At 40.2% G+C, this 23,852-nt stretch overlaps 2 protein-coding genes across 4 annotated transcripts in view; both read right to left on the minus strand.

Moving 5' to 3' along the window:
* On the minus strand, positions 1–2,425 carry LOC124069798 (FK506-binding protein 1-like). Its single transcript, XM_046409242.1, has 4 exons — positions 2,281–2,425; positions 2,142–2,189; positions 1,351–1,463; positions 1–992 (listed from the first exon to the last, which is right to left on the minus strand). The coding sequence occupies exons 1-4, from the start codon at positions 2,315–2,317 to the stop codon at positions 867–869; spliced, it is 324 nt and encodes a 107-aa protein (XP_046265198.1). The 5' UTR covers positions 2,318–2,425; the 3' UTR covers positions 1–866.
* Positions 2,426–2,937: 512 nt separating this feature from the next.
* The window catches only part of si:ch211-106h4.4 (MAM and LDL-receptor class A domain-containing protein 1), a 77,733-nt gene continuing 56,818 nt past the window's right edge, over positions 2,938–23,852 (minus strand). The window contains exons 10-50 of one of the 3 annotated variants that reach the window (XM_046409235.1): positions 23,405–23,495; positions 23,116–23,256; positions 22,572–22,703; positions 21,642–21,775; positions 21,379–21,550; positions 20,820–20,939; positions 20,102–20,256; positions 19,926–20,021; positions 19,464–19,554; positions 19,253–19,372; positions 18,850–18,949; positions 18,647–18,767; positions 18,249–18,468; positions 16,990–17,113; positions 16,400–16,529; positions 16,222–16,300; positions 15,965–16,120; positions 14,951–15,076; positions 14,647–14,862; positions 14,408–14,527; positions 13,653–13,814; positions 13,412–13,503; positions 12,810–12,977; positions 12,158–12,361; positions 11,933–12,041; positions 10,898–11,020; positions 10,655–10,754; positions 10,306–10,465; positions 9,324–9,438; positions 9,086–9,229; positions 8,357–8,544; positions 7,831–7,996; positions 7,040–7,258; positions 6,147–6,325; positions 5,260–5,494; positions 4,888–5,047; positions 4,669–4,783; positions 4,351–4,471; positions 3,350–3,446; positions 3,183–3,258; positions 2,938–3,092 (exon numbers count right to left, since the gene is read on the minus strand). In XM_046409235.1, coding sequence (XP_046265191.1) covers positions 2,991–3,092; positions 3,183–3,258; positions 3,350–3,446; positions 4,351–4,471; positions 4,669–4,783; positions 4,888–5,047; positions 5,260–5,494; positions 6,147–6,325; positions 7,040–7,258; positions 7,831–7,996; positions 8,357–8,544; positions 9,086–9,229; positions 9,324–9,438; positions 10,306–10,465; positions 10,655–10,754; positions 10,898–11,020; positions 11,933–12,041; positions 12,158–12,361; positions 12,810–12,977; positions 13,412–13,503; positions 13,653–13,814; positions 14,408–14,527; positions 14,647–14,862; positions 14,951–15,076; positions 15,965–16,120; positions 16,222–16,300; positions 16,400–16,529; positions 16,990–17,113; positions 18,249–18,468; positions 18,647–18,767; positions 18,850–18,949; positions 19,253–19,372; positions 19,464–19,554; positions 19,926–20,021; positions 20,102–20,256; positions 20,820–20,939; positions 21,379–21,550; positions 21,642–21,775; positions 22,572–22,703; positions 23,116–23,256; positions 23,405–23,495 — 5,679 coding nt within the window. In that variant the 3' untranslated portion in view covers positions 2,938–2,990. Of the gene's footprint in view, positions 3,093–3,182; positions 3,259–3,349; positions 3,447–4,350; positions 4,472–4,668; positions 4,784–4,887; positions 5,048–5,259; positions 5,495–6,146; positions 6,326–7,039; positions 7,259–7,786; positions 7,997–8,356; positions 8,545–9,085; positions 9,230–9,323; positions 9,439–10,305; positions 10,466–10,654; positions 10,755–10,897; positions 11,021–11,932; positions 12,042–12,157; positions 12,362–12,809; positions 12,978–13,411; positions 13,504–13,652; positions 13,815–14,407; positions 14,528–14,646; positions 14,863–14,950; positions 15,077–15,964; positions 16,121–16,221; positions 16,301–16,399; positions 16,530–16,989; positions 17,114–18,248; positions 18,469–18,616; positions 18,768–18,849; positions 18,950–19,252; positions 19,373–19,463; positions 19,555–19,925; positions 20,022–20,101; positions 20,257–20,819; positions 20,940–21,378; positions 21,551–21,641; positions 21,776–22,571; positions 22,704–23,115; positions 23,257–23,404; positions 23,496–23,852 lie in introns of those variants that run through there. The other 2 variants (XM_046409234.1, XR_006845102.1) reach the window with 2 other exon arrangements.

Here is a 23,852-nt window from a genome sequence, read left to right on the forward strand (position 1 = left end):
CATTGTATACTTCTTTTAATGTAAGAATGCAATACCCACAGGTAAGACAATTCCTAAAGGATGGCACAACAAAGAAAACATTATGCCAGAAAACAAGGGCACTTGAGGCCTTTAACTACAATACAAAGACCCAAGAGTAAATGAAAAGGGATGGGACAAAAAAAATCTGTCCCCGGCAACACAAGGAGTGGTGGGAAATTAAAACATAAGCCACTGTTTGCAAACATATGGAGAGTTTCCTTACATCATGTCAAAGTTTCAAGCTTTCAACTCAATGCATCAAATGAAGGGATACATTTAGGTTATAGAACACAAATAAGTTCTTCATTTAAAGGTGTTTCATGTGCATTTAGGACATTGATAATCTTTACCACACTATTTTTAAGAACAAATTATAAGTCAACCCCAGATTTAGTGCCACTGATTCAAATTTGGTGGCAATTCATAAGTGCTTTGTGGCACAGATGACAAAAACAGCACACTAGTCTTTCTAACGTTCCCATGTCATTTGCTCTTATTTAATTCTGATGTGCCTTCTAACAGCCGCAGGCCTAAGTCAAATATTTATAAGACAAATGTTAAAATGTAGGCAACACAAATTGTGGAAGCATAAGCATATTCACCAATACGCCACACTATTTCTTTAAATTTTTCAGATCCGAGTGTCATCTTAGCACCAACAATACTGCTGGCATTAGTATGGTTCTTGTGTATTTGTCATTAGTCTCAATCATACCAAGATATCATCATTTTTCTACAATGATTTATTCATGTTTATAAATGCTACTGACAGCACCTTTAATTTAACCATTATTTGTGCCGAAGACGTGGGTGGAATGAGGAAAGGGAATCTTCAACTTAAGCACTCAGCAACTGATCAGCTCCACTTCAAAGATGAGGGTGGAATTTCCTGGGATGACGGGTGGGAATCCTCTATCGCCATACGCATAGTCCGGTGAGCAGGTCAACCTTGCCACCTGGCCAACACTCATCTGTGGAAGAGATGAAGGGCAAATTTAAAAATATGGTTTCAATAGTTAATGACTAATCTGCTTGTTCCCAGTGATTTAGTAATGCACCTCAGAAATCTGGAGGACTCACAAGAATTTTTTTTTCTTTTTAAAGCCACCATCAATATAATAAATGGCAAGATATTTTCATCCTAGCATGGGTCAAAAACTACTGGATCCTATATGTCCCTACACTAAATATCAATCATTTATCAGACTGTCCCTGCTTGGTAAATGCTTACACCCTTTAAACTCCTGCGCCCACTTTGCAAATGTGAACAAATTTCAAGCCTCTCATGCCAAACTAAGGCAACAAAATCATGAAGAAAAAGCTCCATACCTGAGCTACACCCTCATCCCAAGCACGAATCACTTCACCCTGTCCAAGTCTGAACTTGAAGGGAGCTCCCCGGTCCCTGGAGGAGTCGAACTTATGTCCATTTGTCAGCGTACCTGTTCAACAACAAAAACAACTTGTTAGCACTTTTCAAAAACATAATTTCTCTAAATTCTGTTTCGTGTTTTTGCAGCACTTCAAAGTATGTAACTGAGTTTTAAACACATTAGCCAGTGTGCACAACGAAGTACCATGGGGATACCACCTTACCATCCATACGTTCAATATGAAGCTACAACCATTCAACGATTGGCTTAATTTATCTTAGCACAAACACTGTGAATAAGATGAAAGCGCTAGCTTGACGAATTCGGATGTGCACACTTTTGCACGATTTGGACCAATGAGATACAAAGTCTTTATTGGTCGGCATAACGGGTGAATGTAAACAGATGTCGTTAACACTGGATTTAGCCAGGTTAGCTGCTCGCCTCCATTTCCAGTCTTTGTGCTGTGCCAAACTAAGCTAAGCTAAGGTAGGCTAGCCTAGGCTAGGCTAAGCTAAGCATGTTCTGGCTGTGTGGTTTCATTTTATCGCACAGACAAGAGCGACATCGATCCTCTCATTTATCTCACGTCATGAAAGCGAATACTACTCTTATCTCCCAACATGTGAAACCACATAATTTATTTAGAATTGTATTTAAACTAGAGTTTTTTAAGAGGATTTCTATTTAAGAATAAATAGGGTGGATTAAGTGAACCTTTGACCGGTCTGAAATGAAATGTCTTACCCACGTAGTGCACGGTGACATTCGCTCCTCTCCGCGGAAAAGTCCTTCCTAAAACGGCAAAACGCCGATTAAAGAGGAATATATTCTACGAAGGAAATATGTACTTATTAGGGACTCATTTTAACGATAAAATCCTTACCGTCTCCAGGTTTTATGGTCTCAACTTCCACTCCCATTGTTCTTTCCGAGCAGCGTTCCCTCTCTCACGCTTCCTGGAGCACGAGCACTCTATGTGTTCAGTTACGAGCGACGCGATTGGCTCACTCAGTGCAGCCAGTGCAACATGCCTCACCTATCTGAGACGGCCTTTCAAGCCTAAGGCAATGTCTGCCTTTTCTCTGTTTGTATGGGTGTGTTTGTCTGTCTCTTGGCGCTTTACTGAAAGGAAAAAACGTTTGGGGAATTAAGATGTATTTGTTTTTAGTAGCCTACAGCTACTAAAAACAAATACTACTAAAACAAATAAGAGTCGCAAGGGCGTTGTACTGAGGAGAATACTGGATTTAAACTACAAGGGCGCCATGCTGGAATTAGTTGTTTATTTTTATTGACTATTTCGAATTCAAAATTACTTGCATTAGTAAGTTAACTGTTAGCGTTAGTTAAATAAATAGACTGACACACAATTTCTTGTATGTAAAACAGAACTGCTTCTCAGGTCTCATGAACCCCCCCAAAAAAGGTACAGATGGTTTAGTCCGCTCACACTGTTGGCAGTGGTGGAATCTATAGACTTACAATACATTCATCTTCTAAATAACAGGTTTAAAATCAAACATCAGCAAAAGCACAGGCATCATTTACACATTGGTTATAGTTGATTTATTTCACTGTAGCTTTTAATCTGGATTAAGTATCAGATGAAGCCATGGGGCCATCGATTACATGGGGCGTCGGATCATATAGGTTGTTGAAGAAGGAAAGGTCAGATTCAGTTCCATGTTGAGTGCCCTAGGAGAAAAGGAATAAATATTTTTTTAATCACCCTGAAGTCTGTGAAGACTAAACAAGATGTTAGGGTACCAAATCCTGCTTACTTACATATATTTTGCAGTCAAAGAGATCAAATGCAGCATTCTGGTCAACTGCATCGTTATTCAAAATTGTCTGTTGATTCCTAAGACACACGAGCAGACAAGATAAATCAGCATCTTCCGTGTCCTTGTGTAGATTACTTTGATTAGTTATGTATTTAAACAACATTGTACATTGTACTACGCTTCCTGTTCATCCAACAGAGGAAGATGGAGATGATGACTCCAGCCAGCAGAGTCAGACCAACAGCCAGACCAATGGACAACATGTCTGCAGACACAGAGACACCTAATGAGAGCACGATATTTGACATAATCTGCTTTCTAACATGGATTTTTGTATTTTTTTGTATGTGTATTGAATTTTTGTACACTATGCATCACACCTGCACCAAGGCTAAAACCTTAAGTTTAAAGCATTTGTATAAGGAATTAACTAATTACATTGTTTCAATATTAACATCCTCTTACACTGATGAAGACTGATGGTATTCTTTTTTTCATTGATTCCTATGAAAAGACTAAAATGAACAATGAATTTATCCAATTAAATACTGACTGTGTATCCCAAGCCTGACACACACACTATATAGACAAAAGTATTGAGACACCCGACCATTGCAACAACCGGGACTTTAATGACATCTCGTTCTAAATACACAGAAAGCTTTGCAGCTATAACAGCTTCCACTCTTCTGGGAAGGTTTTCCACAAGATTTTGGGGTGCTTCTGTAGGAATTTTTGCCCCTTCATGCAGCAGAGCATTTGTGAGATCTGACACTGATGTTGGACAAAAAGGCCCTGGCTCATTTCCCTTCACTGGAGGTAAGGGGCCGAGCCCAACCTCTGAAAAGCAGCCCCATACCACACCTGAATTCAATAATAAAGAGGTGTGTCCCAGTACTTTACTGACTTGTTGAACAAAAGAAAAAAATGAAAGATCACCTTTTTCAATAATGCAGACAACAATCTTAGTGATAAAGTGTAGTTAAATCCATATCTGTTCCAAATACTTTATATAAATAGTTGTTTACACAAATATCTAAGCAGAGGTTAATCATTTCTGGATAATTTATATTTTATTTCTTTTCAATTAATAATAAAAAAAAACCCTATGCACAGCTAAAGAATGATTGTATGCTCTGTTGAAATGGCTAAGGAGGGTTGCGGGTTACCATTTTCATTATCTGGAGGGTCAATGGGAGGTTCTGAGTAGCAGCCGCCAGGGAGGACTGTGATGTCATCGAGCGCAACGTCCCCACCTGTATTCATCCCCCTTTGATACACAAATACAAACTGTGACAAAAAAAGACAATCAGAAAACTCAGAAGACACATGGGCACACATCATTGTTATTGATTAGTGTGTTAATAAAGGTTATCACTATATTCTTTAAAAAGTGTTTTATGTCACTGACCCTTGCTCCTATATAAATAGCTGCTGTATTTAGATTTTATGGGCAGCTTTAATCTGATGAAATCTAACATTATTACCCAGAAGGCTTCTTCGTGTTTAATAGGCACTCTGGCCTCCTGCCACTTGTCTCCCTTGTTTCCTGTCTCAGTCCACTTCAGAGTCCCTTCTTCGTTGCCACCAGTATGCATTTTTCTATGAGACAGGACAGCACAAATTTAAACTGAAGTACTGCAAATCATGTAAGAGTTCAGCTGTTGTTTAAGGTCGCTACTCCTCAGACTTTAATAGTTAGTCACCTGTCATTCACATAAACTCTGAGAGTCCCAACATGGCTGCCGTACATGTGGTACCAGAATGTCAGACAGTGACCTCTAGTGGACGGCTGGAACACATCGCTGATCAGGAAGGACGTTTCTCCCCACTCACCCACTGAGCTGTCCACATACACATAGTAACCTGGCAGAAACATGGCAAGATCACTCACAAATAACAAGACAAGATTTTTGTCATAAGTTCATGGGGTCAACATCACTTCAAACTAATATGTCTACCTGCTATGCTGCACTAAAGCTACAAACATGTACTTTTCTGACCTGCTACTATTTACAAATCCGGTCAGAGTTGCTGGTGGTTTTAACTGCACCTTATGATAAAATACAATTTATTACCATGTGTTGAGTTGGTGGTGTGATCAACACTGGGTGCAGTGTTGGGATTTGGGGAAGCTCCTCTCCCACGGAGCCAATCCTCCTGGTCAACTTCTCCGACGTTGCTCCAGCTACACATGTTGGTCTCAAAGTCACAATGTCCAGGAGGAGGACACTGAGCGTCTGTCAGCTGAACATCATCAAAAGCCATGTCTCCCTCCTGAGTGGGGCCGGACTTCACACCTTCCACCACGATCTGAAACACAAAGCATAAAGTATTGGTGGAAACCGTGCAAATATTAACAGATAGTTTAAAATCTTGAAAAGAGTTTGGAATGAAAACAACAACAATGGAAATCTAACTTGTGTCACAATTGTTGAAGCATTAACATGTAAGAAGCACTTTAATGTGACATCTGGTTGAGATGGCACTAACTTAAACTAATTTACATACTTTTTGGCAGTTAATCTGCAAAGAAACGAGTGAATATAGCTTTCGCGTGAAATGTACGGAAGTGTTGTTTAAAACGGACCACTCTGTTCCCGCCATAAGGGTGGCGCCCATGACCACTGGGTTTCACAAGTCTGTACCTGCTGAGTTTGTCAAATTTGAGCATAAATCAGAACACACCTGATTAATACATTTATTTAAAAAAATGAATATAAGACTTATTTCAAAATAGACCATATATTTTGTGTCCTCTCTTGTGTTCGCTCAGTTTCGTCAGCTAGCTTACTACCTCATCCTTGTTTTCTCTGCAGTTAGAGTAGCATTTTAGGAACGAAACTGTCTGAAGCAAAAGGATGAGTGTCATAAGATCTTAAAAACTACCTCCCACCACTATTCACGTATGTTTCCCAGAAGTACTTAGTATGACCAAGCTGTTTTGGGTGAATCATTTACTCACCCTGTAAGGCTGAACCCGAGGCAGAAGTGAAGCCTGAGCGAACCTCCACAGCCGGCCCTGGTCTCCTGTCTGAGAGAAAATCAGAGCTTGCTTCTCGTCTTCGCTCTGCTGGTAGACGTTCAGAATCCCCATTCCTTTGCCATACATGTGATACCACAGCTGCACACAAGCTCCTTTGCCTGAAGGGCCACAGGGGAGAGAGAATCAGATTAAATGTGAATCACATTTAATTCATGACCAAGGGGATTATCAGCAAGACAGCAGCACAACTCTAGACTTTAGACTGCTTGGACGTCCAGATAATTAACGTTTCATGTAAAAATACTAACCTTTTCCTTCACTTCTCAAAAGTGAGGATTTGCTGCTTTCCCTTGTCCTAAATTACAGTAAACTAAAAATTTTGAGGTTTGGATTCTTGATCGGGCAAAACGGACTTTTTTTTAAGTACAATTTTAATGCAGGAGTTTACTTGTAATAGAGTATTGTTAGAGTGAAGTATTCTTTCTTAGGTAAAGGATCTGAATACTTCCTCTACCACTGAAGACAGTCAGCATGTAATTTATACACAGTATTTCAAATAAACTAAAAGGCAGAGAAAGGAGATACTTAACATGGGTGAGATTTTGAAACTGCTGAGTCCAACTTGTTGCTCACATTGGATTGAAATGTCTTAAATCAGAGGTCTTCAAATGAAATTCCTGAACTTTAAATGTAAGATCTTATTCTCAATCTACTTGTTGCCATACAGTGTTATGGTGAAACAAGAGCAGAACCAAATCAGAGTCAGTCAACAGCAACATGATGTTATCATATAATGTGACAAACACAGTGATTTAAGGTTAATATTTGTTTGTTCTGAGACGCAGTGAAGAAGACACAGGCGACCGTCTCACCTGCAGGGTACAGAGGTGAAGACATTTTAGCTGTCTGTCCGGCGCGGTCGGTAGAAGAAGAAGACAGGAAGTAGTAATGGCCCATAGGTGTGTTGGTGGTGTGGTCGCCCACTGGTCCAGTGTTGGGGTTGAGGGTGGAGCCCGACTGTCTGATCCAGTCGAAGTCATCGGTGGTCTGCTGCTGCCAGTTACAGCTCCCCTCCTCAAAGTCACACAAATCTTAAAAAAAAAAAAGGTTTTAGAAAGCATTATGAAAAGCGTGTAAACATATTGGAAACGTTTTAAAATGGTAACTCAAAGCTCAGGGTGGAGTATGAAAGTAAACAAAGAGCGGACATTTTTGACTTTGTTTTCCTATTCTCTTTGAGGACCCATAAAATCTCATGAAAACTAACAGGCGTCTGGAAAATCCCAGCCAGTGCAAAGGTACGACTGTTGATGTGTTCTTCACAGCTAAGAGGTCTCTATACCACAACAATACATCTGCACAGACAGTACATGCTGCTACGATGAATTCATTTGTGGTTTGTGGTAGATCTACAACATTTCTTTCATTTTATTGCTCTTTAAAAGGAGGAAAATGTTGCTGAGAGGATATGATTCACTTGGGACAGACAGAAGCTCTCTATATTTCTGTTTATTCTGCTCATTTATTTACTTGGAAAACTATTAAATACTGAATCACTTTAAAATGGTCAACATAGCACTACAATGTTGAATGTTGAAGACATTAAAGATGTTAAATACCCAATTTCCTTTTCTGCAATTTTCTCTCATTTCAGTCTTATTACCAGAGGCGGGACACGGTCCACTTGTGAGGGAGATGTCATCGACAGCTATGTCTCCTGCCTCCCCTCCCACTGTAGCCTCCAGTATGACTTGGTGGACAATCTGCAAAGTCACATGGATCTGCACCAACTGCCACTCATCCCCTTGATTTCCCGATTTTTGCCACACCTACAGGAAAGACAGGAGGCTGATTCACTCGTCACAATGAGGATGTAAAGTTTTTGCAACATGCGCCAAAATTGTGCAGCTTGCACTCGGTATACAATGCCATTAATGCCATTTTGCAATCAGCATTTCACAACTGTGGTAAAAGTATATAACACAGAGAGAAAACACAGTGGGAAAGGTCCAAGATATTTCTCAACCAACCTCAAAGTCGTTTTTCTAACACTGTAATAAAGGGAAGTAATGTATACAGACTCAAGCACATTTATTGACAAAAAAAATGTGGCCTTCTCCAACCTCTGACTTCTCCTTTCCGGGTTAAACAACATACAACAACCTAAACTAATTTCATGCATGTTTTACCATTGTTTTCTTCAAGGGATCTGCTGTTTGCAGAAGCATCCTCAAGGAACCCACAGTAGCTCCAAACATGTGGTGCCAAAATGTGAAACAGTATCCGTTTTCACCAGCAGGTGGCAGCAGTGGAGACTTCAGCTGGGCCATACTTCCCTTTACACTTGTCGGGGAACTCTTGATATAGAGGTATTTCCCTGTTAAACAGCAAAAACAGTAGTTCTAAACTATTCTGGCTTTTGGCTCCTAAAGATGAAGAAATGTGCACTCGCAACCCTTTGTTACAGTTTGCTGAAATCTATGAGCATTTGAAGACTATCTAGAGGTGTAACTATCAAGTGTTTCACAGAATAAAGTCCAGAGAACAGAATATTTTTGTTAAGTAACTGTTTTGTTCTGTCAAAGGCTGGCTAATGTTGCCGATAATTTCACATTGTCGATTTTTGAATAACTTTTATAATAAATAAAATGTTCAATGTACAACGAGTGCTCAATACACTTTCTATGACCCCATACAAATGCCATTGACATTATCGAGACATGTTTTCTGTCTTTATGGCTCCTCTCCACTTGCACAAAGTTACCACTAATGGTCACTTGTGTGGCCACAGTGGCTACTGTTCAACAGCAGCTTACTACAAAGCAGCAACAACACATATTCAATTAAAAAAAGTGATCCATGACTAAGTTACTTGTATCATGTTTGAGGAGACAGCTAAAGTCTAGAATAAAAGTGACCTTTTCCAGTAGTGTGGTCTCCTGCAGGCCCAGTGTTAGGGGTTTCAGTGGGACCAGACCTGCTGAGCCAGACCAGCTTATCTTCAGCCCCCAGCATCCAAACACACAGACCGTCTTCAAAAGAACAGCCACACGCAGACAAAGCTGAGGAGGGAGAGGGAATGTCAGAATTAGCCAAATCTCCCAAATCCCAAATACTCTTTCCCAATAAATTCACACATATGAAAAGCCTTTTTACTTGGCGGTTGGTAGGAATTTTCACAGTTCAGGAAGGAGATATCATCTACAGCAACAACGTAATCTCCAGCAGCAGCGTCCATCTGAGTCACTTTATTCCTGCCACTGAACCAAACCTAAGACAAGAAATGATTACATCCACGCTTTTGATGAATTAGTGTCCTCAGCAGCAAAGGAAACATGAATTGCTCTTACTGCACTTCAAACTTCCTGTACATGGATGTGTTGTGCAAAAGATGCAATTTCCAATCACTGCACACCTCCCTCACACTCATGCACTACTGAAACTACTCATATTCACATCTTATAATCCCTTTCTGCTTTGTTACGCCTTTGCTTTACCTATTTTACTTTGTTAAATTACTTGGCTTAACCTTTGAAAATGGCGTGTCACCCTTTTAAGTCATGTGCTCCAAGCTAGTCTGTGACAGCGATATTGTCAAAATGCTGTACGTTGATTAAATCCATCAAAAAACTGAAACTGAAACAACCCTTCCTGAAAGTTATATGGTTCAGTTTTGGTGAAAATGTTTTAGAGAGGTGCTGTAAGGACATTTTAGAGGCTGTAGTTCACCACTCACCACAGTGAGTGGTGTTTTGAATGTTCAGTCTCTCCTCGTCGATATAAATGATGTGTGTTAAATATAAGAAAAACTGTCAAAATGATCATAAAATTGAATTAATGCCCCTGTGAAACAGTCTGAAAAAAAACTGAACATTAAAACCTTCATGAAGGCAGGCTGTATTGCAGTACAGTTTATATTGTACATATAAGTACTTTCAAACGTATGCTGAAATAGGAGATCTCTGTTCATTGTGAATATACCAGGTGACAGAGTGAAGGACAAATCACCACAAGCTCAATCATACTGTTTCTAGACTCCTTTTCATATCTTGTTGTATGCGTCACATATCTGCAGGTTCTTTTCATTAGGATTAAAATGTAAGTGTTCAACTGTTAAGCAGTTTACTCGAGCGTACACCTTATAAGGCCGCTGATGCAGGCCTATAGGCAAATACTCCGGGGTCCAGTGGGAGACAGTGTTGTGACTGCGTGACCACAGGATTGCTTCACTCCCCTCAGCTTGCTGCATAAGCACTCTGAGTGACCCAGCACTCTCTGCACTGATGTGGAAGTGAAACCTGCGTTTAGGAAAGAAGGAAGGAAGAAGGGGAGAGTGTTGGATTGGGAAGAGAGTTGCATGGTAGAAAGACAGAGGAGGTGGGGCACACGTTGAGCAATTCATACTTTCAATATTCAACTCTGTATCAAAACAAATATCTTACAGAGACGAGAGAAACAGGGACATGGATGTCATGGAGCTCACTTACTGAATCTGGCAGTAGGGGGATGAGGGGGGGAGTGGGGGACTCTGGAGTCGGGCCTCACTCTGTGCTGACCCCTGACTGAAATTCACTGTCATGTAGTAGCCTGACAATGATGGAAAACAGTCAACTCTGAAACAAGCTGATTTAAACTGAGGGAAGAGCGTATGTTATGTTATGAAGACTTCATGTTCTCTTTTGGTCCAAAAAAGTCAAACTATTCAACCGGTCAAAAGCCACTAAAGTCACCTGTGCCTGTAGTGTGATCGGTGGGCGGTTTGGTGATGTTGCTGGCTTTCTGTCTCTGCCACCTGCTCTGTCCATCGCCGGTATCAGTCCACTGGCACTGGTTACTCTCGAATGAGCACAGACCTGACATAAAGCAACGTGTGAGTAATACAGCTGGGCAGAACAGGAGGTGAATAACGCGCCGTGCGTCATGTGTTTTTCTGACAAAGTGTTAAAATAAACTCTTCTTTTTGAGACTTTTAATCAGCATAGAAAACGAGTCTAAGAACTCTGTGTGAAATTTACCACAGTTATTCAATACTGTAACAACATGTTTACAAAATGAAATGTAAAACAAGTGTTCTGTCAACCGTTGTGTCTGTTTTTGACTTTAGAGATATTATGTACACTCATGCTGCATACAGTATAACACTCAAAATTGGATAGTTTCCATGTTTGAAGAGATACAACTACTCTGTCAGTTCTCTATCAGATGCAGGGGATCTCTGCTTGGTGCAACTTAAGGCGTTTGCAGAACAAAGGAACCTTTTTATAGTTCTAAGAACATACGCTCTAGAACCCCCTTTTTTTATTGAGTCTGCACCGCAAAAATTAGGAACGACTGTATTTCTTCTTTTTCTTTTGAGTAGCAACTCCGTAGTAGGCCTGAAGTTTATTTGATGAGCCAAACTCATTTTGAGAATTTTTTATTCTACATTGTGGCCTCAGTATTCATGTGACTATTAGACTGGGGTGAGCAAAACTGTGTTGCAGGGCTAATCATCATTCTGAGGTTAACTAGTGATTCAGCATAAGCCTTCTAAGGAATCCTCCAAGGAAGATTGTTATTTCAAGATCTGAAAGGCGTTCATACTGCAGGTGTGACCGTACTGAGTGTGGTCAAAGGCGTTCGTACTGCAGGTGTGACCGTACTGCGTGCGGTCAAAGGCGTTCGTACTGCAGGTGTGACCGTACTGCGTGCGGTCAAAGGCGTTCGTACTGCAGGTCTCTACAGCCTGTTTCAGATGGATACAGTAAGTGCAAGATGCAGCTCACCACAGCCGTCCTCGTCCTCCCCCTGAGGGCAGTCTGGATGATAATCACACTGTGAAGCTGCCTGAATGCAGACTTTCCCAGATGACCGCCAACAGAAAAACTCATCATCCTACATCACCAAAGAAAGAGAAAAGCAGCTAAAGGATCATTTTCAAAGGGCTTGAAGACTTAATGCCTCATTGCATTGCTTTTGCAGCGATGAGCTTGTTATTTCAGGTAGTTTACCATACAGGGGTTGCTTGGTGTTGTTAAGGTTGTGAGTGTGGTTGGAGACGTGGGTGTGTTAGAGGATGTAGGTGGTGCTGAGGTGGGTGATGTGTCAGGCAGTTCGTTGTTGTCAGGGTCAAATTCACACTCCCTGGAGAAAGAGATGTCGTCCAGCGCAACGAGTCCTCTGGGACCATCACCTCGCTTGTACCTGAAGACAATCTGAGGAGGAAAAATTTACATTTGGACCTTGTTGCTACCTTTTAATATGAAACCACAGAGTCTAAACACATCAACAATGGAGTGACAAAGAAAAGTAAAGGCCAAATTTGTGATTTTGTTCACCAGTCCACTCCCACTTCTGTTCTCTACTAACTCCTCAGCACATTCATCTGTGTGTGCCAGCGAGTCACTAACTGCATTCGTGTGAATTTGGTGTGAAACAAACAGTAAAGTTTTGGCCTGGAAAAACAAAACAATGAGCTGGAAGATGCTAAGACTCTCTAGCTGCAGAGTTGGGTGATAGTTGTCTCTGTTTTCATCACAATGAGCAACACATTTCACATTTGTGTTCTCATGTGACAGAGTTAACAACTTGGGAACATTTCCATAAATGACTGGAACTGAACTCACATCTGTCATTTAATTAACTGTGTGTGTCCTCACTGACCTTGCTGTTGTCTGAGGAGGAGAATGTGACCTCTGCTCTCTGCCAGCTGTAACTCTGTGACTTTTCTCTGAGCCACAACACAGTGTCACCAGTACCAGACAGCAGCGTCCTGGACTGGGCTGTCAGTGTGGCTGCGGCGTCATCCAAGCTGAAGAAGAAAAATCTCATCTACACAGATACAGTAAGAGTCATCACAGTGATGTAACACACAGAAACAAAGAAACAAATGCTTTGAAAACAAGGGTTAATCAGCAGTTAGACATGATAAAAGTCACATTCAAACACAATGCTGCAACGTATGACTGCAAGATTTTCAAAATCAAGTTTTTAATGTACTGTCAAATAAGGAAAATTGCAGTGTCAAAACATGCTACACACAAGTGCTGAGACATGATAACATTACCTGCAAATAATCAGTATGTTAGCACTGTCATTATGGGCATGTTAGCTTTTAGCTCAAAATGCTGCTCTCATATGGACCTACAGCTGCCAACTTGTTGCGACATTACTTCTACAAAGCTTAAAGCACCCACATTAACCTTCACACATTTAGTCCTCTCCCTCATAAAAATGCTTCATGTACATTCACGATGTATACTCACAACACAGTTAGAGCTGGGTAATAAGGTTTTAGAGAGAATCTCTGACGTCTGGCCTTTCTCTGTCAGGTTAGTCCCAGGAATCACATAGTGACCTGTGCAATTAAATTAGACAGTGCAATTGAAATTAAAATGAAGTATTACTGATTACAAAAGATTTTCATTGATGGACATCAACCATCTAGTGAATCAGCTTTTTCAAAGTCAAGAGTCACAAGAGTTGCCTAAAGGCCAAGTCTAATACCTGCAGCAGAGTTTTGGGTGTGATCCCTGGGAGGCCCGTGTTTGGGCCAGGCCTCCTGGCCTTTGTGATGCGTCCACTCGGCTTTGGGTGTGTCCACATCACTTTCCACCCAGGAACACAGGCCTTGTTCAAAGCTGCAGCGCTCCACAACACCTTGTGTCTCTGCATTGTTAATGTTATTAGATAAAAGGGAGAGAGAAGGAGTTATGAACAGCTAACCAAGAACATCAACCTGGCAATGTGTAGGGCAGTTTATTATTGAGTATTTCAATCACTAATTGAGCGGCATATAAATCAAAATTTCCTAGAGCCCAAAGTGAAGTCTTGAAATGTTTGACCGACCAAATGAAATTTAATTTGCTCCTATGATAGATGAGCAAAAGCAGCAAATTCTCACATTGGTGGAATCAGTTGATATTTGATGTTTCTGCTTGAAAAATTACAGAAATTATTATAAAAAATAGACAAGTACACAAATCAATTCAGGAATAATACTAAAAGGAATGGTTAGGGTTTTTACACTTTTCATTATTAATGCTTGTCAATTTAAAAATTTTTTTTAATTTTACCCAATTCTAAAAAATAAAAATGTATTTAACGCTTAACCTCTTTAAGGGAAACTATGAAACAATGTACACAACAGGAGGAGGTACACAGGGAGCACCTGTACAGTGCGCAGGGACTTGTGAATTTACTGTACCACTTCATTCAGTATTTCTAACATGTTTAACAGTTCAATATTTGTGACATCCCACCACAGTTGTTCTCATCAGACCAGTCCCCACAGTCGTCACTGAAGTCACACACTTGGCTGTGCTCCACACACACAGTGTTGTTGCATGTGAACATATTCTCTGGACACAAGGGCTGTGACTCTGAGACGAAAACAAAGCAAAAAAACATTTAATCGATGTGAATCAATTTCAAATTAGGGGCCAGATGGAAAGAAAAAACACATATATGGTGGAGTGTCCAGAAAGAACAGGTAGCCTACCAGGCAGGGTGCAGTTTGTGAAATCTATGTCATCAATGGCAATGTGTCCGGTCTTAGTGAAGGTTCTGGAGGCTTTGAACAGGATGTTGAAATCCTGAGGTACTCGACCAACCGTAACCTCACCGCTGTGCCACAAATCGTCATGGCTGCCGGACAGCCACCACAGTGTGGTGATCCTGGAGCCCTCCATTAACACCACATTCAGCTCTTCTATGTCTGTCACAATGTACAGTTAAGTTAAAGACACAGGAACATGTGGTTTTAACAGCTGCACACATAAACCTACATATTATGCAAAACATACCATCTCCGTACATGTTGTAGTAGAAGTGTAGAGTGCAGGAGGCGCTGGACTGTGTCATGGTGGGACTCTGCAAAGCAGCAGGGCTCATTTGTTCTCCTCGGACAGACTCCACTGCCATGTACCAACCTGGAAGAAAAACCATGGCAGAAGAAATAATGAAGAAAGGGTTGAGGGCAAACACAATAAACCTCATTCATCTTTAATTGAAATCGAGCTAAATGCAGTATATGATGAGATGTCTTTTATGTTGTTTTTCTTGTGTTCTGGGAGGCTGATTATTTTTGGTGGGGAAACAACATGAATCACAGACTTCACCTCTTTTCTGATATCCATTTCAGAGGTTTAGGCAACATAGGGATATATGGTGGTGCCAAATTAAAAAAAAATAAATCATGATATCTGTAGACATGGCAGTTTATCTAGTAGCATCAGGTTTCATGTTTAACACAAGCATTAAAAACAAGGAAAGCCAAGCCTGAACAAAACAAGGAGGACAGAGATGCAGAAACTGTGGCTAACACTACCAACGCTGCCTGTTGGTACCATAAATATCGTAAAAGGGGAAACACAAGAGAAATCTCGCTTCCATATTCAGCTTCTTTCACCCTTTAAACAAACTTCTCATTATAACACCAAAAACATCTTTTATGATCTTATGAAGTATGACATGAAAAAAGGCTGAAAGATGTGTAAAAGTGTTCTCTTGTTGTTTCCCTCATTGGTAGGTTGTAGCTATGAAGCATAATTTGAGTATTCAGTGAATGGAAGGAGTGCAGACTTGTATACAGTATACAGATGATAATATGAATCTATTGGAGCATCAACAATGTTAGTAATCTCTTTGCTCTGACTTTGCCGTCTGTATTGTAAAAATGTGCCACAGAAGGGCCACGGATCTGAATCAGTAAAGTCTGAGACGGTTTACTTTGTCAGTGCGCTCTGTGAAAATCAGAAGCAGATACTTGTCCTATTGGAAATAAAGGCGGTATAAGATAGGTTAGTGTGTGGCCTCACCCAGTTCTGTGCCTGCTGTGTGGTCCACAGAGGGTCCAGTGTTTTCAGAAGCATTTCTTCCTCTTGCCCACCGACACTGACCAACACTGATGTCCTCCCAGCCACATGTGCCATTTTCAAATGAACAACCCACAAATCCCAAACTCGTTTCATTCACTGTAAGAACAATAAAACACTTTCTTTAATTATTTATTCAATTTGCAACAAATACACTTATACATAACTAACTATGGAAAAAAAAAACACATTATCCGTACCCTGACACTGGCCTGGTGTGACACTGATGTCATCAATAGCAATGAATCCTTTGTTGTTGGCCTCTGCTTCGATCAGCAGCTGAGAATGAGATCATCAAGGGAATCAGTGAATAATATTGATAAAATATCCATTAATTATCTTATTATTATTTCTACCACTGAGTCTGTTTTGGGTTACCTGGAAAGGTTTGTTCCTCTCTACACTCTGAGAGAACCTGGTCCAGCTGCGTCCACTGCTGGTACTGTTGAACACCAGATTCTCCTCAGATGGGCCTGAACGCACATACACTTTCAATGTGCCCGAGTCACTGACAAACAACAGACACGTGTCATGTTTCTGTGTGATTTGTGAAGTCAAGTTTCTTTAATCAACAGTTTTGCAAAAGAAAAATCCTGGAAGGTATTGTTTGGTTGTAAACACTGAGACAGTTATTCATTAACTACTCCTTTTCTTGTTTAATTTGGGCTATACTGACACAAAAATTGCATCTCATATTCTACATGGAATCTATTTTGGGGTTCTTGATAGGTTAAATTATTTTTTTGGTCCTTTTCATAGAACAGATCTTGAATGAACTCTGCCACAGAATATTCTGAGTCTTGCACAAAGTGGGGCAGGTGATTCACGTCTAAATGACATTTCTGCACACTTCCTGAGGAAGTCAATGAGGAAACTGAACAGGATAACCAGGATAAAGTGCATCCCTTGCACTGTCACAGACTGTGTGGTGTGAAAAGGACAGTGGGTGGCAATTTTCTTTTGCTGACCTGCTGTCCATGAGGTACCATAAGGTGAGACAGGATGTGCTGTCTTTCATGGGGATCCACTCTGACAGTACCTGTGCAAGACTGCTGTGGTTTTGGTGCACTGATGAGCTCAACAAGAACCAACCTGAAAGCAAGAATAAGAATGGAAACAACTTCTGAATGCTTCTCAGTGTAGCAGGACCAATGTTGGTTCAAGAAAGATGATCATGTTTAAAGACTTTGAAATCTTCAGCTGTTTACGCGAGAAGGTAATGTCAGCAACAGGGCATAAATAATGGGAAAAAGCGAAGCTAACAAATATCAGACTATGTTAGTTAAACAGCAGCTACAGCGACTCAGATTAATCATCGATTTCAACACTGGCAGTTGTTGAGCAAATTATTTGAATATTGTAATACTGTCACCTTACAAGCTGGCGAATGTAAAAAAAAATTGCTTATTTGCACATCCAGCAGTCATGGGCAACATTATCATTTGCAGCCATGTTTCTGCTCCTTTGACAAACTGGTGAAACACAAGGCTGATAACAGGAGTAACACAGTGAAACAGTTGTCTGTTAAACCAAAACAATAAGCTGACAGGTGCTAAAATGTTCTACAGAGCTGAGAGGAACTGCAGAGTTGGGTAATAATCCTCTGTAAGTTTGTCAGCTCCTCAAGAGTGACCTCTTACCAGGCTTGTAGTACGAGTCCGACTTGAGCCCTAATTTTAAGGACTTGAGCACTGTTGACTTGGACTTCTGCATGAACTGCTGAGCCCTCAGATTTTTATTTTATTTCATGCAATATACCATAGTAATTTGGCATAAGATAATATCTGTGTTAAGTTCAATATTACATAAAAATTATACAATAATATATTTGGACTGGACTTGACTCGGATCAGAAGTGGACTCGACTTGGACTCAAAGTTTGGTGACTCAACTACAACACTGCCTCTTACCATGTGTAATGCAACTATTACAGAGTCATTTGACCTTTTGTTAATGTAAAGTAATGATCAATGCAGCTTTAAGGCTTTAAATCTGGAAAACCAGCTGTTCGTCCCGCTGTGATTATGAATTTAAAATGACCAACAAAGTAACTAATTTTACTCCTGAGATTTTGTACAATAGAGAGACCTCTTTGCTGGTTTGTCTGTCGTTTAATGGTGCTCAGTGATATATGATGGGGATCTATGGTTCTATTGGGATTTCTACTCCAGTTGCATATTCATGCAACCTTCTATCGTATTATACTGAGGTATACCCCAGATCATACCCTGTGGGGTCTGAGTGGTGTGGTCTGTCGGTGGACCCTGAAAGCCACCATTGGCCAACACCCAGTCATGTCCATCTTCTATGGCGATGTTGACCCATGTGCACTGCCCGGACTCAAAGTCACAGCTGCCTGCAGGACTGCAGGCCCCATCCCTCATGGAAATATCATCTAATTTCACTGTCGAGTTGGTGCCTGGCACATGGTCTGCCTTGAACACCACCTGGCGAAGGACATGAACCATTTCTTTCAGAAAGCTTTACATGAATTTTAGTGACGCACAGTGAAAGAGACAGGCTCATTGGTAGAGGATGTGAGGAAGGGGAACACTCTCAAAACTCTCACAAAACAAAAACAACAACACGGTTTACACGGAATTTTGCAGGGGAGGATACAGGGACCTCTGCCACCTCCCAGCCTGAAGAGGGCGCACCAGATCGTTGCCAAAGTGCATCAGTCAGCCCTACGCTCCGCAGCACATGCACGGAAAGGACGTTAGAAAACCCAGCAGGTAACCAGTACCTGAACGAATACAGCAGATAAACCAACATTAAAATCTTCACCAGACAACAGCGCATGTGTGTAATGGCAGAACGGGACTCACCAGAAGCGAACGCATATCTCTGCAGGGCTTAACTCAGGTGTGAGCAGCTCTGCCACTTCAGTCTGTGTAGAGTTTGATTTCATCACAGTCATGAAGAAACCTACAGCAAAAAGACAGAGCTGTTTCAAAATTTTCCTCTTTAATTATGATATTAATCGTCTATCAAAAGCTGCAGTGTGTTTATTATGAAGTCAGTAACCACAAGGTTTTCCCAAAGAAACCTGTAATTTCAAAGAGTTATGTTCCATTCCCTGATTGTTTCATTAAAATCATTTTGAGAGACATGAAGACATGAAAACTTACTACAATTGGTTCACCTGACATTATAACATTCATTTATCTGCGGTGACACCTTGATTGCTCTGCTCCAATAATTAGGGGTTCTCAACTGTTTTCTACTCACCTTTTTCAGTTCCATAGGTGTGATCGACCTCGTAATTTGTGCCTCTTTCGCGAACCCATTTACCCTTGTGACTGACACTGTTCTCAAAGCCACACAAGCCGGAATCAAACCCACACACTTCTGAAATGGTATTAAAAAAGGAGCTTGTAATAATCCCTCTGGTTTTTACTTCCTGTGAACATCAGACAATGGTGGGTCTCTGTTAACGTACTCTGATTACTGCAGGCTCCCTCCCTCACTGTAATGTCATCAATGGCAATGAAGCCTTTACTGTCGGTGTTTCGATGGCCAGTGAACATCAGCTGTAGATGAAGGGGGAATACATACAGCATTTAATTTTTTGTTAAACTAAAAGGAAAGTATTTTAGAAAGTTGTTTATTTCTTTGTGTGCATATTTGTGTTTCTGTAAAATTGCTTCTGTTTCTGTGTTGTGTCGCTTAAACTAACTGGGATCATAATGAACGAAATTATGTAAACAAAATGCAGATAAACTGATTAATAGTAGTTAACAGCTTATATATGTTTATAATTATAGATACATCAGCCAATAAGTAACAAGAAACTGCAGTGCAGAAATGCCAAAGTTATGTTTATGAAGTGCTACCACCGAACTGTTTGTCCAAGTTTATTTTTAAAAGATGCAAACATAAATCTTGTTGTGCTTATAGTTACCTGTTTTTTATTGTTCACGCTGATGGTAACTTGTGCGTGAATCCACTCTGGATTCTGGGTCCCTCGGCGAGTCCAGACTAACTCTTCAGAGGAGTTCTAGAGCAAATCAAAGGATTATAACTTAGAGGTAATGCTGTGACCAAAACACTTGAAGTGGTACTAACTAGGGTACATACTGTCTTAACCAGCAGATCCAGGGTGGATACTGAAGGCCCGATCATGTGGTACCAGAACCCAATACAGATGTGTGATGTGAGATTGAGAACAGGAACTGAGATGACTGCTCTCTCCCCATATTTAGATCCGGATCCATTCAACAGTAAGAAGAAACCTTCACAGACAAAGAAAATTTAGAGGCTGCCACACTGTGAGGCAAATCACTGATTATCACATTACACTAGAGGCAAAGTGGGTTGCAGGCACTAGCAAGAAAAACAGGAAGAAAAATCTGAAAACTCATAAAGCTGCAACTAACTATTAATTTCATTTGTTATTTTTTGTTCAATAAATTAAAAAATGATTATTTTGATTTCAATATGGATCATTTTAGTCTTTCCAATGACAGAAGTAGTTTTGTAAGATGCTTTGACATTCTCTAAGAAGCACATTGCTTGTACTGCCAACAAACAAAACTCACACTTGAGGAGGTTGAATCAGCAAATTATTGATACATTTTTTTATTGATGTTTCTGTATGTACAGGATCAACGCATTTAATCTGGTCAAAAACACTGCACTGACCAGTACATACAGTAGGACAATCACACAGGTGACTGATGTTGTTTACAGCCCCACCATCATTATGTGTTTTTTCAGGTAAGGTTTCCATTCTACGTTTATTTCCACTGTTAAAAAATACTTCTACTGTTGATGATCATATTATCATTGTTAATACCTTGATTATTTCCAACAGTATGGTCATACTGGGGTCCGTCCCATGGCTGGTCCACTTGACGTCCACTACTGAGAGTCCAGTTCACATCATCACTAACCTCCTGCACCCAACTACATAGACCTGTTTACAATATATAAATTTAAATAAAAAAATAAGGTTAAAAAATCAAAATACTCTATTTGCAGACAGCTAATGGGATAAACACATAATAGAATATTTACTGAAAAAGTATGTAAATATCCAAAAGTAAATACTACTCAACTGGCCTCAAGTAAAACTCAAATATCCACCAAACAACAACAGATTTACTATTGAATCATTTACGTATTTTAGTATGAATTAGGCTGCTGTAGCTGAAAACAATTCACAACTTGCATTTCTTTATTCAGTTCTTGAGTCAATCGGGCAGTAAAGCCTAAAAAAATGTTGACTGTTTCTGATATTTAAAACAGAAAACCAAATGATTCAAACAAAAGCACAGTATTAAGCCTGTGAGAAGAAATTTTGTTAAATTTATGGTTTTAAAGTCTTTACTGAAGCCCTGTCTTCCCTGAGTTACCGTGTTCAAATGTGCAGTCCATGGGGGAGACAGGAGCAGTTGTGGTTGTGGTGGCAGGGATTGGGGTGGTGGTTGGAATAACCTCATCACAACGCGTGTTCCTGATGATGTGGACGTCATCCAGGGCAAGGGTCTCGATCACTGAGCTGGAAAAACTGGCTTGTAAAACAATCTGTGATGAAGGATAATAATTCATTTAGAAATGTGCACCGGTTTATTCAGGAGCAGCACTTATCAGGGTACATCATTGCATGAACTGATACCTGGTGAGGCTCTGATGCACTGTAGTCCACCCTCTCATGGATCCATGTTTTATTTTTATATCCTCTTGTATTCCATATGGAACGCAGTCCAGCAGTCTCATTCACAAACACTGTCAGGTTAATATGCAAGGGCCCTGAAAGCACCAAAACATTGAATTTTGTGTTTAATGTTTTGAGAACAAAGATGTGATGATCAAGAATTTATATCAGGCATTTCGATCTGTAACGAGACATGCACTTCATAGCACCACAGCATAACCAGAAGTCCTCACAGCGATGAGAGCTCATGTCCTTGCATTATTTTATTTGCAGGCACTTTTTGCATCCATATCTGTACATGATTCTGTATATTACTGTGTGTAAGAGTTAACTGCAATACAGCAACACTGGTTCTCTTCACTGGTTCCATTAAACCCCTAATATATATTATTTTCTCTTGTTTGACCCATTAGTAGCTTTGAGTTTGTGAAAATTATTTTATTTCACACTGTTCGAGAGTATGATAATGTTCTTTATCAAACTCTTAATTGTAGCTCGGCAAGACAAGAATGTACAAAATGTACAATGCAAACCAATTATTTAGTTGTAATAGTAGGATAAACTGTGCTGTAAGTATTACATTCCATGTCAAGATATATGTATTGCTATTTTATCATGATTTATTCTTAATCTTAGGTTTTGTGACCTCTGTGTTTTATGTTCTACAGTATGTGGTACTGACAAAGACTCCATGAATTGGAGATTTTGTGAGTCAAAAGATGTCTCGACTTTTGGTTTAAAACATCTGAAGAAAATTATCATGTGTTGGTATGAATTATGCATGCATGTACGTAAAACTGATGTCAAAAACACTGAATTTCCAGCAAGACTTTAAGCAAGGTTTAGCAATGGTGACTGCTTAGACACAGATTAGAAGAAGACTGAATTCACCCTCGTTTAACCATGATTCAGCATAGTGCCACAACTCCAGGCAGGCTCGGTCTACTGGCTCCATCGTCTCACTCTCCAGTTGGGCGATTTCTTGTTTCTCAGACACAAAGGGTATAAAGACTGCAAAGTGGCCTACAGGGAGAAAAAAATAACAACAGAAAATATCCAGGAGAAATATTTTCCTGCAGTGTCCTGCACGTGCACATAGCTGCATAATTCCAGATTCCCGTTATGACTACAGTATAATCAGTCACTTGAAGGCTTTGGTAAAACAGGTACTTCAGTGAATGAAAAGGAGTGTCGTGCTTTATCACTTACCCCACTGATACATTCACAGTTAGTCTGTCAAAATATTTAACAGATTGACTGATAAATTTTGAAGGCATACTTGAAACATTGTGAACCCATCCTCCAAATTAATGTCACGTAAATTTCCCTCTTTCTTCTGCTTCAACTAGGGCACAGTTCTTCCTAATTTGTGGATCTGCAAAATGCCACACTCATTAGGATGCTGGTAGTTAAAAGTGTGTGTGTGGTTACATACCCAAAGCAGAATTTGTGGAGTGGTCCCTTTCTGGAATCAGTTCACCCTCACTTTCACCTGACAGCCAGTCCCAGTCCACTCCTGACTCTGCTGGAGGATTGTTCACCCATCCGCAAAAGTCCATTTCAAAATCACAAAAACCTGCCAGGAATAACACAGACACACGTACAGTACACGTTCATCTCTGCATGCATGCGCACATTCAAAACTACCCCTCGCTCAAACAGGCAGGCATTAATTTCCATACATTTTTTATCCTTAAAGTTTGAATTTTACAGCAGTCACTAACCTGGTGGGGGACATGCGCCATTCAGGACAGTAAGGTCATCAATGGCAATATCCTTCCTTGGTCCTTCCCCAACCACTGCTTCAAAAATCACCTATCACTCAGAATGACAAATTTGAACATATACCTAACCTGTGTTATTTCCACACATTCTTTTACACATTCTGTATGACTAAGTGCAAACTTAGTATGTCTACAGTCTACTGTTTAAACTTCAAAATAAAATGATCTTTCAAGTCAGTCTCAGTCTCACACTGACATCACAGTTATTAAGTGCTGTGATCAGTTCTCCTGTGCATCTCTTTCTAAAGCTATTTCAGTGCTGTGGTTTATCTAGTGCCAAATGTCTTCTATGTGCTTCAACAGACATGTTTCCTTGCTGAGCTGCAGCGATGGAATACATGCAGAGAGACGGAAATTAATACTAAACCAGCTGGACCAATTTGATTGG

Source organism: Scatophagus argus, chromosome 13 (genome assembly GCF_020382885.2).
Source record: "Scatophagus argus isolate fScaArg1 chromosome 13, fScaArg1.pri, whole genome shotgun sequence".
Taxonomy (NCBI): domain Eukaryota; kingdom Metazoa; phylum Chordata; class Actinopteri; family Scatophagidae; genus Scatophagus; species Scatophagus argus.